We start from the raw sequence: 15516 nt of genomic DNA, 5'->3' as shown, positions 1-15516 counted from the left end.
TTTTTGATAAAATGACCGATTCTATTACTTCTTCAATGAAGGCAAGTCGATATCTTAACAGAGACAGATAATCCTTTTTGGGACTACAAAGATTCGGACATACTTAAATTTGGAAGTAAGGTCTACCTAAGATAAATTATACGTGTCCGCCTACCATAGTACCATTCTTAAGGTCCTTGGTTCGATTCCTGGTAGAGTGAACGTAAAATGTTGATTTTAAAGGTTTTTTTGAACAGCAATATGTCATTCTTCCTGGACTGGCACCTGATGCGTAAGATTGGCTCTACCTTACCTACTTGTTACAAATAATCGAACTACGCTGCATTTGGTTTACTCGTGTTATGCCCTATGCACCACTGGGTACGGAAAGGGGGATGAAGGTAATAATACTTATATTACGAATTTTGTAAAAAAAAGTACCTAGGTTAAAATAAAATTTGAACTAGTCATTTTGAACGTAAATAACCAATTATATTAATACTACACAATTTATGAATACAAAAATTACATTATTTGATAGTATGTTTATATACATTATATGATGCATACTTTTGTGTTTTATATTCCTTGGGAAAAGCGAAATATTTTTCTGTACACAAATATATGTTTGTTATATTTCAAGCCGACTGGCTTCCTAAAATATGTACTATGAGACATCAAAAGAAGACTACCCTTTCTAAAATTTTAATATTTCTACAAACCCTTAAGCGCAGGTTTTTAAAAATGTTTATTTTTCAAGATTAAATACGTGGATTTAGCATTGAAACTCGCAAATACGGAGAAAATAAATTTGAAAGTTAAAATTTTTCTTTAAATATAATTTTCATTATCATCATTCCCTTTCCGTACGTAATGGTACATAGGGCGCTGCATTGGTACATCCATCGCAGTGTATCTTGATCACTTTTGTTATATAAAGGTAAGATGATAAGTCTTACGCTTCAGGTACCAGTCCAGGGGCTATGAAATATTCTAGTGTAAAAACACATTTTTTAAAACCAATATTTCATGTCGACCATGCCAGGAATCGAACCTGAGACCTCTCCCATGGTAGGCAAACGCGCTGACCATTACACCACGAGGCCGACATTTTTTTAATTTTATCATTCTTCTGTATATTTTGTAACGGCAATAGTGATTACACGCCTATCATCTACTCGGGTGAATTTTCTTTGAGCGGTTTCTTTTTATCCTACGGGTGAACGATGAGGGGTATACTCCACTGATGGAAGCCGCTCGTGAAGGGCACGAAGAGATGGTAGCTCTGCTACTCAGTCAAGGAGCCAACATCAACGCCCAAACTCTTCCGTGCTAGGCAAACGCGCTGACTACGACACCACGAGGCCGACAAATATCATTTTACTTTTAGAAAACTCCCGCAAAATCTTTACATAAACAATGTTCATTTGTGTAATCATGTTTAAAGTGATAATATCGTTAAACTTGGATTCTCTCTATTTGTCTTATTCTGAGAAACGTAGAACGGAGATGGACCTTATACGCATTATTTGAATAATTGCAATCAATTTATTTTTATATTCCCAACCGTGTCACCAGAAGTAAAAATCTGATATTTACCAAATCTTCTAAGGGCAACTTTTGTTTTTATGTTTCAATGTTCAGAATGGGTAGATTAGTCAATTCGTCACACAACTTGGAATTCTTTGGGATAGATCTTCCGGCTTTTCGTAGATCTCTTCGCCATTAACACAATGTGGGGTAAAGATGAATTGGTGTGGGTTAGCTTAAAGTTTTATATGTTGATCGTATTTATTGTTTAACATTATTTTTTTGCCCTTGTTTGTCTTTGCTACATAGTTTAATGTTCTTTTATTCAGTTTCTTGTTCATAATATGTTTCTTCATATAACTGCTGTAATTACAATAACCAAATTCCAAATATTAAATGTATTTGTAAATCGTTGGACAGAGTAGACTTAATTAAATATTTAGGAATTTATATGAATGGGAATTTAAGATGGACTAATCAAATTGAACATATTAACAATAAATTGAAAAAGCAAATTTACTTTTTTAAAACTATAAGAAATATAATTAGCCTAAAAGAACTTGTAAAAATAAATAACGCAATAACTCAATCAGTTTTGGAATATGGGATAATTGGTGTAATTAAAAATTGATAATTGATGTGCAAATGACACACTGATCAAGCAAATAATAATTGCACAAAAAGCTTGAATAAAAATGATCTTAAGAGTCCCAATCAGAACTAACTCCCTCGGTATATTTGAAAATCTTCATGTAAAATCTATAAAACAACTTTATGTAAAAGCTCTGTTACTATACGCACGTAAACATTATTCTCTACCTTCCGTTACAAATACAAGAGTTACTTAATACTCCACCCTGATGCTGCAAAAAAATATACAGCCTTCGGTCAAAGACGATTGGCCTACTACTCGGTTAAAGTGTACAATCTACTTCCATTATCCATAAGGACCATTAGTAAGTTCTCACAATATATTTTTTTATTAAGAAATGGATAGTGGAGGTGGGTTGCACACGGATAGATAAGTGGATCAAGCCAAATAGGTAAAATGTGCGTACTGTTCATGAAATTTGTTCTATCGGTCTATATAAATTGGTTATGTTTTTTATGATTATTTTAATTTATATTGTTTATTATGTTAATGATAATCAGGTTGATTGGATCAATTACGTTTTTTTTATTGTTATTATTATGTGAACTTTGTTAAATAGCTAATTAAAGGCATTTTCACATTTTGTAAAATGTTTCCCTCGGCACGGGACACTCCAGTGAGGAAACATTATTCTGTATAAAAAAAGAATACAAACAATGTAAACGTATAAATAAATAAATAAATTGGCTTAGGCCGTTAATATAATAAATAAATAAAGTATTAACTTATGGTATTTAGGTATATAATTTTTTCATCAGACCCTTCCTATTGTAATGTGATCTCTGAAAAACACCTTTCATTTAAAGTCTATTATTATTGTTCACGCCTTAGGTTATTATTAGAAGCCTAATTGTATCAGAATGGAAATCTTCATTTCATGGTGAATTCATATACGTTCACTACTCTCTATGGCCACCTGACATAAAAATAAAATGAACAGTATAAAAAAATAAGTAAAATAAATACCTACGACAATTTGCATTATTTATTCATAGATTTTTTGCTTATATATATATTTTTAAGCCAATCAACAGGCTTAAGTAAGCCCTAATAGATTGGCATTAATGAGTAATACTTAATCTAAGCATTCTTAAAATCTACTTAAATTAACAAAGTGTTTAATTGACAAAAGGTATGTATATAGCATAATCTAGGCGGAAATGGCAAGTGTGACATCGCGAGTCAGGAGAGACAACACCGCTTGCTTCTTAAATGCCTGCCCTTGCTGTAGGAACACATCGACAGTGCCGTTTAGTGAGATTTCGTTCACTGTTCTGAGGATCCTTGGCAGAGGGGAAAAGAATCCGATGTTAGCTTTATAATTTCCCACGGCAAAGGCAGGATTGGTACGCAAGTTACGGCGAGGTACATTAATGTTTATCTGAGCAAGGATAACATGGGCATCTATACAGTTAGATATTCATTTGAGCAAGAATATCAAACCAGCCAAAATCCTTCTGAATTCTAAACTAAAGATATGAAAGTTCTTTAGACGATCATAATAGTTGATTATGAAAGTATTTGATCCAATTCTAAATATTAACGATTTTGGAAATTTAAATTTTACATAGCATACATACAAACATAACATTAAATAGTATGAGAAAAAAAAACATTTTGCGTGTAAATGTTTCGGAGCTAAATAAACAGTACGCGCGCTCGAAAATATATTGTTGTTGAGTAATTTTTGTATTATTTTATTATTAAATAAGATAAAATTGAGATTTCAATTTCTTATAGGATTTTTTTATTTTTTTTATCGGTTTATTTATTATTTCTAAAACCCGTTAGGGTTGTTTGAAAAATTTTATAAGATCTAGTCACATTATGTCTCTTCTGTTTAGTGTAGTCATCGTGTGCTTTTTTAGGTTCATTTTAAATTTGTCTCCGTGTAATTTTTCAAGTGGTAAGGTAAGTCACTGTAGTGTTTAAATCCGTTGTATATTATTTTTGACAGTCCTGCGTTTGTCTTAGCTTATTTAATGTGATTAGTTAGTTAACCCATGTCTACTCCCTAACAGAAGGATATGGAATCCACGAAATCTATCCAGGTCAACTCTTGTGTGTCCTCCCAAGTTAGGTCCGCGTCCACCCAGTATTCTCCTAAGGCACTTATTCTCAAAAGTCAATACTTTCCCTACGTTTTAATCCGATACTTTGATACGATACTAATGCCTTATTCATTTATGTAAGTGTCGACCCTTTTTCGATGATTTTTACAGCTATTTAAAAAATACGTAATGTTCCTGTTAATAAGCAGTAAATTCAATTTGCTTTCAAATGTTTTATCCTGTTTTTAACAATCATTATTCACACAATACCAACGGTTTAAAGACTTGACATAAAGTGAGTTTAATATCAGAAATAAATGTTTTTCTTTGACGCCCAAACTTTACAGTGCCAATTACAAGGACAAAATCACGAACGAATAACTGAGGAGTTTCCTTGTTTTTGATAGTCCTTAAAACTCATTGTTGCTTTGAATCACAGTTCTAACATTTTGAAGTCCCTGACAATTAATCTGAAACCAGAAAGCATGGGCTTTTTGTCCTACCCGGGCAGGTTCAGATCCAAATTACCATTGTTGATGATCTTGGGAAAAATGATTAACCTGTTTTAGTCTTTCTTTTGCAACTCCATTTTGAGCGAAATTAGGCTAAATTCGGATTAAGGTCACTCCTATACATTGCGTTTGCTCATTGACATATTAATACATACACCCGCCCTATAGAGTAAAATGTTTTTTTAAGTAGTGATACGAAAACGTATCTCTAGTTACTTAGTTTCTTTATTTATACCAGGGCTGCATTCAACGATCATGCATATACCACAAAAAATTGGAGGATACTCATTTTTCGTAAATAAAAATTCCAATCAGGTTCTTTCCTTAAATTCCATACAATTTCGACCCATCTATTTCTTTATACTGGATTTTAGGGAACTTAAAAAACGTATTTTTCTCAGTGCATCCCTGTAACTAAGAGCTTCACGATTGCGCTGCTAGGCGTAGTTTGACGTTTACAAAAAACAATATTTAAATTTGAATATTAATTGTTTTAAGCTTTGTTAATCAATCATGAACCAATATTTACCAATGAAAAGTTACACGATCCTTTTTACAATGTTAATCCGAAAGGTTTTTACACGCTTTTATGACACAAGCGGGCATTTTGGTTTCGATTATAAACATCACGCCAGGCCGGCGGACGAAAAACGACTAAATACGCGTTGGGCATGACTAAGCGTTTTGGCGTGAGTTAAGTGTCAAAATTTTTGAGGGCTCAGGGTATGTCTATGCATATTTATATGTCAATGCGTCTACTAAATAGAACCTTCTGCCTATTAATTTCAAACAAACTTAGATATTATCTAAAAATAATCATCTTGTCCCATTAAAAAATATTTTCAGGGCCCGGATTGCAATGGGAAGTTAATGGAGTTATATATTTAATTTTCTATAAAATAAAATCAAATTTTCTCTACAAACAATTGAATATTCATATAAAGTATGTTTTAAAACATGTTCAATCACAAATTACCTAATTATATTTTACATGATAGACAACTGGAGATAACTCTGTTAACTTCCCATTGTAATCTGAGCCGTGAAACTGTTTTTCGATAACCCTTGACTTATGCTAGTGTAATTAGCATAATGTTATGCTAATTTGTCCTTAAATATTTCCGGGAGTTGTCCACTACATAATTTGTTTATATCGAATTGCATGCCTACGCGTATTTATTTTTAATTATGTATCATTATAATTAATTGTAAATCTCCCAAAATGGCTTTGCATAGGGATGCATCACACCAACTTTTGCCAAGTAGAAAAGTATCAGCGATATTTTTACCGATCGCGACAGTGAAATTGAAAGAACATGTAAACTATAAATTTAAGACTCAAACGAAGATGATTATTTAAATTCATTTTAAAGACAAACAGAAAAAAAAAACATTTTTAAATCTAACTTTTATCAGTTAGTATTTAATATTAACTACTAATACTTGATCCACGCACGGAAGGTTCCGGGTTCGATTCCCGGAGAGAACACAAAAATTCAATATGTTTTTTCTGAAGCCTGGTTCTGTGCTGTAATTCACCACTGTGATTGGACCTCTTAGCCTGTTGAGGTGTAAAAAATATACAAATACCAAACATTCTAATAAATGTTAGTAAATATTCAATGTAGTAATGGTGAGTCACTATGTATTCCGGCTAAAATGAGAATCCTACTGCGACATATTATAATTATATTATTTTTAATGCCTGCACAGTTATATCTAATTAGGGAAGCAATGATAATTCAAAAACAGATTTAAAAACAAACAAATATAAGATTTTGGGAAATGTGTCATAATGGAAATAAAAAAATATTATTATTTATTCATTTTACAGAAACAGTCGACATTGATGTAATAACATAAAAAAGATACGGTTAAAAGACAGACCAGCGAAGTTTCTAAATAAAAATAATACATATTAAATTGTGGTACTTATTATTATTATGGATAACTTATATAGAGCCATTTTCGTAATAAAATACCTCAAGGGCGCTTTACATAGTGATTCTATTGTTAAATTTAAATTTGTGATTTAATTAAAACAATTTATTTTGTTGTCACGTGCTACGGATTTATTCAAATGATTTAGAGAACAAGTGGGTTTTAAGTTTTTTCCGAAACATCACTTCACTTTCACAGCCTCGCACCTCTGCTGGGAGAGCATTCCATGCCATAGGGCCTGCGACCGCAAATGCGCGTTCACTAAATTTAGTGCGCTGTTTGCGTAGAGGTATAATAACTTTTCCTCTCGCCGTAGACGTAGCTGATCTAAGCGTGAGACGCCTGTCAGCTAGTTCATCTGGAATGCATAGTTCCCTTAGATATTCCGGAGCAGAGTTGTGCAGTGACTTATACATAAGCCAACAGAGTTTGTATTCGACCCTCTGTGGAAAACGTAGCCAGTGTAGTTCCTGAAGTAGTGGAGTGATATGACTGAACTTAGAGATTCCGAAAATAAGTCTCGCTGCGGCATTCAATACAGATTGTAGGCGAGTCATTTTGTTCATTGGTAGACCTGCGTAGATACCATTACAATAATCGACTCTAGACACTACAAACGCATTTATTAATTGACGGGTGGCATCAACCGGCAATTTTTTGCGTATGCATTTAATTTGTCTCAGCTGGTAGAAGCATGAACTTATCGTTCTACTAATTTGAGCGTCAAGAGATAGGTCAGAATTGAGTAAAACTCCCAGTAGTTTAACGGTGGGTAAAGCGGTACTCCCTACATTGGGTATAGCCGTATCCTGGATCAAATTCTGTCGTCTGGCTGAAACCACAGACAGTTGTTCAGTTTTTGATGGGTTTAATGTTAGTCTGTTTTCAGCCATCCAGTTTCCTATTTTCTTGATGCATCCATCAATTAAATTGACAAGCACACTTCTCTCGCCTAGTTTGCAATAAAAATAAATCTGCGTATCATCTGCATAGCAGTGAGACCATAGGTACAACACAAAGGTGTGTTTATGTGTATTTGTATGAGAGTAAGTGTAAAGGTGTGTGTGTGTGTATTTGTGTGGAATTAAGTGTTCAGGTGTGTGTAAGTGTGAGCATCATTAAATAGCAAGTAGGATCGTATCGCAGCCAGAAAGAATGAGTCTTAATTTATTTTTAAATAAATGAAGGGGCGTGTTATATATATGAATTGATGAAAAAAAAGCAGTATAGTATTATTATTTATTTATTATCATACATAAAATTATATATTTATACAAAATTGCTTTGACTGTCTCACTAAGGTTATTTATCCAGTTCTAAAACAGTAAAAAAAAATTTAAAAACAGTAATCAATACATATTGAAAAACATAGTAAATTCAAAGCAAAATACATATCAAAAAATGTAGTAAAAGATATAGTAAAAAACATATTCAAAAACTCAGTAAAATACGCAGTAAAAACAAAGTACACGATAAAAGTACAAAAACATAAAAAAAATATATACCCAAAACCATAATATATTAAAAAAACAATGGAAATGCAAATTCGCCTTAAATGTCAGTGTAGAGAACCTTAAATAATTTAATCACATAGCTACTTCAAAACAAAACGTTTATCATTTTGGTCTTTAAAACTATTTTAAGTGGGGTACAAACATTTTTTAAATTTTCTTTTAACGCGAGCCTCTATCAAGAGTTTACATACAGTTAAAATTCCTCCGCATAGTCAATCAATATTTTAAATATAAAATGAAGTCACCTTTAAATTCTTAAACACCGAGTCGATACAGTGGCGTTAACTTTGAAATTTTCTTTTGAATTTTCTTCCTTTGAGCGGAAACGGGAAAACAATTTTCCATTCGGATTAAAACCTTGTGCCAAAATATTGGGAAAATATTGACAGATTAATTTTTTGAAGTAAAGAGTGTAAATCTACGTTTATTTTTGAGGCTTTGAAAAGGGTTTAATGTAAATTTTCCCATTTAATTGGCTGATTTCGAAGTAACTGTACTATCGATAAAGGGTAAAGAATCACGTTGCCATGGTTACAGAAAAATAAATGAGAAATGAGAAACTGATACATAAAAGTACTGATGAAAAAAATCAACATAGTCAAAAAGTAAGCAAGTATTAAAAGTACAAAATTAATACTAACAGACAAATTTGCTTTTGTAAAAACAGGTTGATACTTTGACTACGTTACCTTCTTCGACTTACTCGCATATAATGGTAAATAGGGCACCACAATGATACATTAATTGCAAAGGTTTTCATTCATTTGTTTCACGGAGGCAAGATAAGGAATCATACGTTGAGACAGGGAAACGAAAAGTGGAATTTAATGATTAATTATTGTTACCCTGTTAATAAAAAAAACTGACTTCGTATCCTTAGAATGCTATTTCATCAGTGCTAGCTGACGAGAGAAGACACGTTAGAAAAACCGTAAGAAAAATGCTGAAAAGGAGAATTCCGAGAACCTGCAAAATAAAACGGACTGCAATTGCAACAAGTATCCAAATATTCTAATTACAGAAAGAGATACTTGTTCAACAGATTATGTGGATTTGATTAAGTGAGATAATCTAACACAGCCTCGAATGATTAAACAATTTACATATATGAAGATTTCAGAAGCATTCGGAGACACATTAATTATTCAGGAAACCATACTACCTTTCATAAAGGGGTTTTCCTGTCACAGTCAAGCCAAAGGAATTGTAAAAATACTTAAGAAAGCGTCAGTTTCTGTCTGCAGAAACCAAAAAAGAAACAGGTTTATACAAAAACGGCAAAAATCAAGAAAATTATTGCCTGTGTTTAACACTAGTAATAACCGTCAACTGTAATTTTGATGTGATTTTAAGAAATAAATTGTTTTTAAATGTATCCATTTTCCTTATGTTTTGTCTTAAAAATTTGCTAACTCAAAAAAACCCTTTAATACTACCATGTTAATGCGAAAAAACCTAAATATCAACAGCCTAGCGGCAAATATTGTCATGAAAATATGTTTTTTTGTATCTTTTTCCCTTAATCTGTAGGTCATAGAACATCTTTTCCGCATAGTGCCGTTTTGAATTTCCAAAAAATAAGAAATCGAACCACCTTATTGTACATATGTACATTATGAATGAATCTATATATTTTTAATATAAACATAACACATATGTCTTAACCTTATGTTTGAATTTAGATTTTTTTTTTCATAAATCTTTTTTCACATATTTTTTTTTTCATTGCGTTATATAAAATTGTATTTTGTGACTTAGCATTTTTTTAATGGGAGTCTGTTTTTTGTTTTTCACCACAATAGGCGAGGAGGCTTAATTACAGTAGTGAATTACATCACAGAACACCCAGGCTGGAGAAAAATCAAATTTAATATTTGTGTTCTCACCGGGAATCGAACCCGGAACCTTCCGTCTGTGAATAAAGTCCTTATCTCTGGTATTATGATCATGTTCTAGGAGGCTTTGGCAGGAAAAATAACAAAATTTGGTGTTTTTTTTAGAGTCAATAATTTTATACACAAATATCATTTTTTTGTCATTCTGTCAATATTTTAAATTCATTTCAAACCAACTTTACCCTTTTGTATCCATTGTATTTTTTTCGTTTTTTGTTTTTAGATACGAGTATGTACATGTGTTGTTTCATTTTTTTTAACTTACGTTTCGGTCGATATTTGTAGAGAAAAAATATTATTTAATACTTATAAATAAGAAATTACGTACATTTTAAAGTATCCAATTCTTATTTATATATATATATATATATGTATATATATATATCTATATATATTATTAATATGTATTGAAAGTATCCAATTCTTATTTATATATATATATATACACCTATTAATATGTATACCTTACTTACAATTTTAATTGTTCTTCGGTACTTGCCCGACATAATTTAATAAATGTAACCTATTTCAATAGTAAATTATTCAACCCTACATTTTTTAGATGGTCTTAAAAACCATATTTTCTTCCTTTGAAACGAAAAGATTTAAATTTGTTCGTGGATATGAATATTTTAAGAAGAATCTAAGAGATTATTCGGGCTTTTCTATTCATTTTTCGTGATGAAATTACTTGAGAAAAACGAAATAATTTTCATGATTTAAAAATATTTTTCAGAGCAAATTCAAAATTCAAAGTCACTTTTAAAACACATATTTTGTTAATCGGGTTGTGATCCCGTGGTTAGTGTTGTGGACTCACGGATCAGAGGTCCGAGATTCGAGCCCGCTCTACCCCAACTTGATTCCATGTTCCAATAGTGAGTTATTTACAATTAATTGAAAATGACCACCAAAATTGAATTTTTTGGGTTTATTATAAAAACGCTAATATTTTCTGTCTTTTTTAAAAAACTTTAATAATATACCTCATCATAATTTTCCTTTCCACGCCCAGTGGTGCATAGGGCACTGCAATCGTACACTAATAATGCAGAGTATTTCGATAATTTATTACATAAAGGCAAGGTGATCGGTCATACGCTTCAGGTACCACTTCAGATATAGTAAAATATTGCAGTGAATCACCATAAAAATAAATAATTTACGTTAATCCTGCCAGGGATCTAACCTAGGACGTCAATGATGGTTTGCGAAGGCACCAACCTTTACACCTCGAAGAGGACTTATCTCCCCTCGATTTCCTTTTCGAGATATTTATCTGAAAGTAGCTAACGAATCGAAAACGCTCGTCCAGGGTTTTGGTTCTTATTCACACACATAATAGTTACCTATTACCTACTTGCACTTGCACTTTTTTTACACCACAACAGACCAAGAGGCCCAATTACAGTGGTGAATTACATTACAGAACAACCAGGCTTGAGAAAAATCACATTTTAATTTTTGTGTTCTCACCGGGAATCGAACCCGGAACCTTCCGTGCGTGAGTCAAGCGTCTTGACCACTACACCACGGAAGCCACAAATCTACTAACATACGAGGCATGTTCAGAAAGTAAGTAAACTAGATTTTTATATTTTTTTATAAAGGGTGTATTTGAAAAAAAAACAGATTGACTATTTATCCACATAATCGCCATCACTTTCAACGCATGTGGTAAGCCGTGGTACAAGCTTCTTTATGCCCTCCTCGGAGAACTCTCCCGCCAGCTCCTTCCCTCACTTTAGAACCTCTTTCTGAACGAGAATGGCAGAAGAGATGCAGAGCTTTGCTGCAAACCAATCTATATGAGAGGGTTGAAACCAGAGAGAGAGATTGGAACACCCAAATTTAAAAAAGTACCAGTTAAATGACTAATGGGTAAATGGGTTAACTTATTTTACTTTTTTTTAACTTAACTTTTTTGGTGCAAATGGCCCTTACACAAATTAAGTACAATATTTAAGATAACAAATTAATCTGATATGCTCGTCAAAAAATATCAACACAGGTCGCAGTAGCGTCGGGACCCTATAATCACTGACCCCCCATTTTTCAGAACCAGAATTTTTCGTCATATAACAATACTTTTTGTATAATGGACCTTTTCAGTGAAACTAAATATTGGGTGTTAATATAAGTTACGTCCTTTTTTTCAAATTTAAAAATGAGCACCAAGGTTATGCGACATTCGAAAGAAAAATTTATTTTGTCCAAGGAATTGTGTTTGCTTTTACGTTACATAATATATCTGAACCTCAGAGGCAGACGGATGCAAATCCAAACGTCAAACGTTCAACAATAGCCTAAAGAATATACTTTCTCTAAGTGATTTCTAATAACTCGAACATTAATTTGTATGTTCAGTATCTCAATACATTGGTTCTTTCATTATAAGACTTACATTTCTTCAAAATCAATGGACACGATCATAAACTGGATACGAAAATCGAAATGTCATTTCACCAAATCCTGGATTTGCATCCGTCTACCACTGAGGTAGGTACCAGGCGCGTTCTGTCTATAGATACTGTGGATGCGGCGCATCCCTTGAAAAATATGTAGAATAATGTATATCTGTTTTTAAATAAATTAGATTGAAAGGGAAAAAGTCCTCGAAATATCCTTGATATAAATTTAAATCGAACGATTCCCAAACTCGAACAATAATTTCACTGTTTATTTACTACTTAGGTATGTACGCGAACACGCAATTTCTATACCCGCTATACTAACAGTCGCCTTGTATTTTAAGATAAGCTGGATTCTGCAGTTAAAATTGAGTCTGATTCTTTACTTCAAAATCCGATCCCGCGCATGCGTATTAAGTTCAATATCTTGTTTATTTGATCTACAAGACTCGCCAGGAATTATAGCATCCAATTTTGCGTAACGCAATGAAAACTCGACTCAATTATAAATTGGCATAAAGTGTGAAATTGCTTATTATTTAAATTCGGTAAGTTATCTTGGACATCGTGTGTTTTGTTTTGTTATATTATGTACCTAGTTATTAGTTGTCTTGTCCTTGTCCTTTATCAGTAATTCTGTCTAAGATGAATCTATAACGGTTGTGTTTTTTCTCATTATTTTGTTAAGTAGTTATAAAATGAGCGAAAAGAGGTTCTCCTCGAAGTGTACAGATTGTTAAATCTTATTATAATCGTTCCCGCAACAAGTGCATCAACTGAGCGCTCATTTTCAACAATGAAAAGAGTGAAAACATACAATCGCAGTACAGTTGGTGAGGACAGGCTTTCATCTCTCGTTATTGTTTCTATTGAGAAAGAATTTATGTTATATAAAGGAATTTTTTTTTTAATGATCGAGTGATCGACGATTTTTCGAAGAAAGAACGTCGGTTCAATCTGAAGTTCAAATAGATGGATTTACTCGTACTTACAGGTAATTAAAAAAATCATTTATTTATTTTTATGATTTCTTCATTTCACGGTGACAAGTATTTAGATAAGAAACACGTAAATTAATAAAAATCTTAATATTTTTAAAATAAATACTGTCAGTGAGCCTCCCAGCAATAGTCACCGCACGCTCCTGGTAGGTACAGATATTGTATTATATTGCAAGCCTTTAAAATGGAATATCAAACAGACAAAAATGAGCATTTTCGACACCTCCTGTTGAACTGCTTGTTAAATATGTTAGGGTTTTTTTAATATTATTGTTCCCGTTTAATGTAAAACCCGTAATTGGTATAGGTTATTTATTGTAACTTTGAATGTATTGCTTAATTTGGATGAATGTATGGTTACAATAAAAAAATCATTCCATTTCTGTTGTTTAATATATTTATAACACAATCTGAACTTATGTTAATGAAATAACTAGCACACAAATAATACTTTACTGAAATGCACTCCGTGTAATAATTGCATATTATACTATTACAAGTATTTGATAAATTGTGTAACAGCAAAAATTTGGATAAAAATATTTGTAAGAATTTGAGCATCACTATTCTTTTTACATTGTAAAATGTATTGTTCCTAGGCACGGGACGTCCCAGTGAGAAATACATTGTATACAATGATATTCTTAATAGTCATTTCAATAGAAAGTCAGATCAACAATATTTTGAGTTTGTCCAAATTTTTGCAGACAAGATCTGGATTCAACTCCCTGGGCAGCTGTTAATATTAACATATTACAACAGAGGTGAAGAACATTTTACAGATGGTAATATAGATAAAGGTTTTAGCTCTTTCACTTCACAAACATCAACTGGTAAAAGAATTGAAGGAATTTAGATGTTCAAATATAGGCAGAATGGTGAATGTTACAGAGTGTAAAGTGGCCACTTAAACCAGCCAATGACAGGTCATAAGCCTTGTAAATGCCTAGACGTCTATATTAGCTTCTGTAAAATGTTATTTATCTCTGTTGTAATATGTTAGCAATTCAGATATTTTAATGAAGGTAATGTGGAAGTTTCTAAATAATATTTTATATCACAACACCAACAAGCCACAGAAAGTGGCTTAGTAGGTTACTAATAAAAATAAATGATTAAACAATTCAAGTGTAAAAATGTATAGGTATTTATGTAAATATATTGAAATTTTAAAAAAATACAATACGTACAAAATTTTTAAAATACGATAAATAAAAAAAATAAAAAAAACTTTTTTGGCTTAGTCTCATGTCTCATAACAAGTATAAAAACAACTATAACAATAAAAAGCGACTGAACTTCCTCATTGTTAAATAAATAAATATTATATTTATAATGAAAAAAAACTGTTGAATGTTTTTAGCGTGGGGAATTTTGTAGGCATTTTGTTCCGTTCTTTGTTAAAACATTTTCTATGTTTATATAAAGGTAATATACGAGTATATGTTTATAAGATTTTTTAAATAACTGTTGTTCTCTATATTTCTTTGTATTAGGCATATTTAATAACATTATTTTTGTTGTTAATTTTTATTTATGGTTTTAGTTTCTTATTATTCAAAATATTCTTCAATTCAACAATTTAAAAAATAACATCTAAAAATAGCGTATACTTTCAATACAGTAACCCGTGATAAAGACCCTCAATTTTAAATTTCCATTACAAAAAACTGATTATTTACTTACTTTCCAATAATTTCACACAACTCGTAAACATCGTCAAACAAAACTTCATCGTCGGCCATTATCACAAATTTTATCAACAATTGATAAAAAATTCACAAATATTCACTATTTCACTACCAAGTATCACTTTGCCACTCACAACAAACAAAAACACAGTCGCGTGATAACGATTAGCCGCACTTTATAGGTTAGGTTACGCCCACGCAAATATGTTGTCAAATCTAAATAGAATCGATATAATAGTGTTTCTAACAAGAATCTTATTGGTATCTTAACTGTGTCATTAGTGCTAGCTACGTGTTAAGTGTAAATGGTGAGAATAAGCTGAATATTGTGTTGAACTA

General features: G+C 31.8%; 1 protein-coding gene across 2 annotated transcripts in view; it reads right to left on the bottom strand.

Moving 5' to 3' along the window:
• The window catches only part of LOC148284062 (peripheral plasma membrane protein CASK-like), a 431540-nt gene extending 416235 nt beyond the window's left edge, over window positions 1–15305 (bottom strand). For both annotated transcript variants that reach the window (XM_088242793.1, XM_088242794.1), the window contains exon 1: window positions 15173–15305. In XM_088242793.1, coding sequence (XP_088098919.1) covers window positions 15173–15231 — 59 coding nt within the window. In that variant the 5' untranslated portion in view covers window positions 15232–15305. The remainder of the gene's footprint in view (window positions 1–15172) is intronic.
• Window positions 15306–15516: the final 211 nt, after the last annotated feature.

This window comes from Micrasema longulum, unplaced genomic scaffold (assembly GCF_059751315.1).
Source record: "Micrasema longulum isolate JH-2025_06_02 unplaced genomic scaffold, ASM5975131v1 h1tg000163l, whole genome shotgun sequence".
NCBI classification, from domain to species: Eukaryota; Metazoa; Arthropoda; class Insecta; order Trichoptera; family Brachycentridae; genus Micrasema; species Micrasema longulum.
Note: the sequence above shows the minus strand (reverse complement) of the source record. Positions and strands in the feature narration are given on the sequence as shown.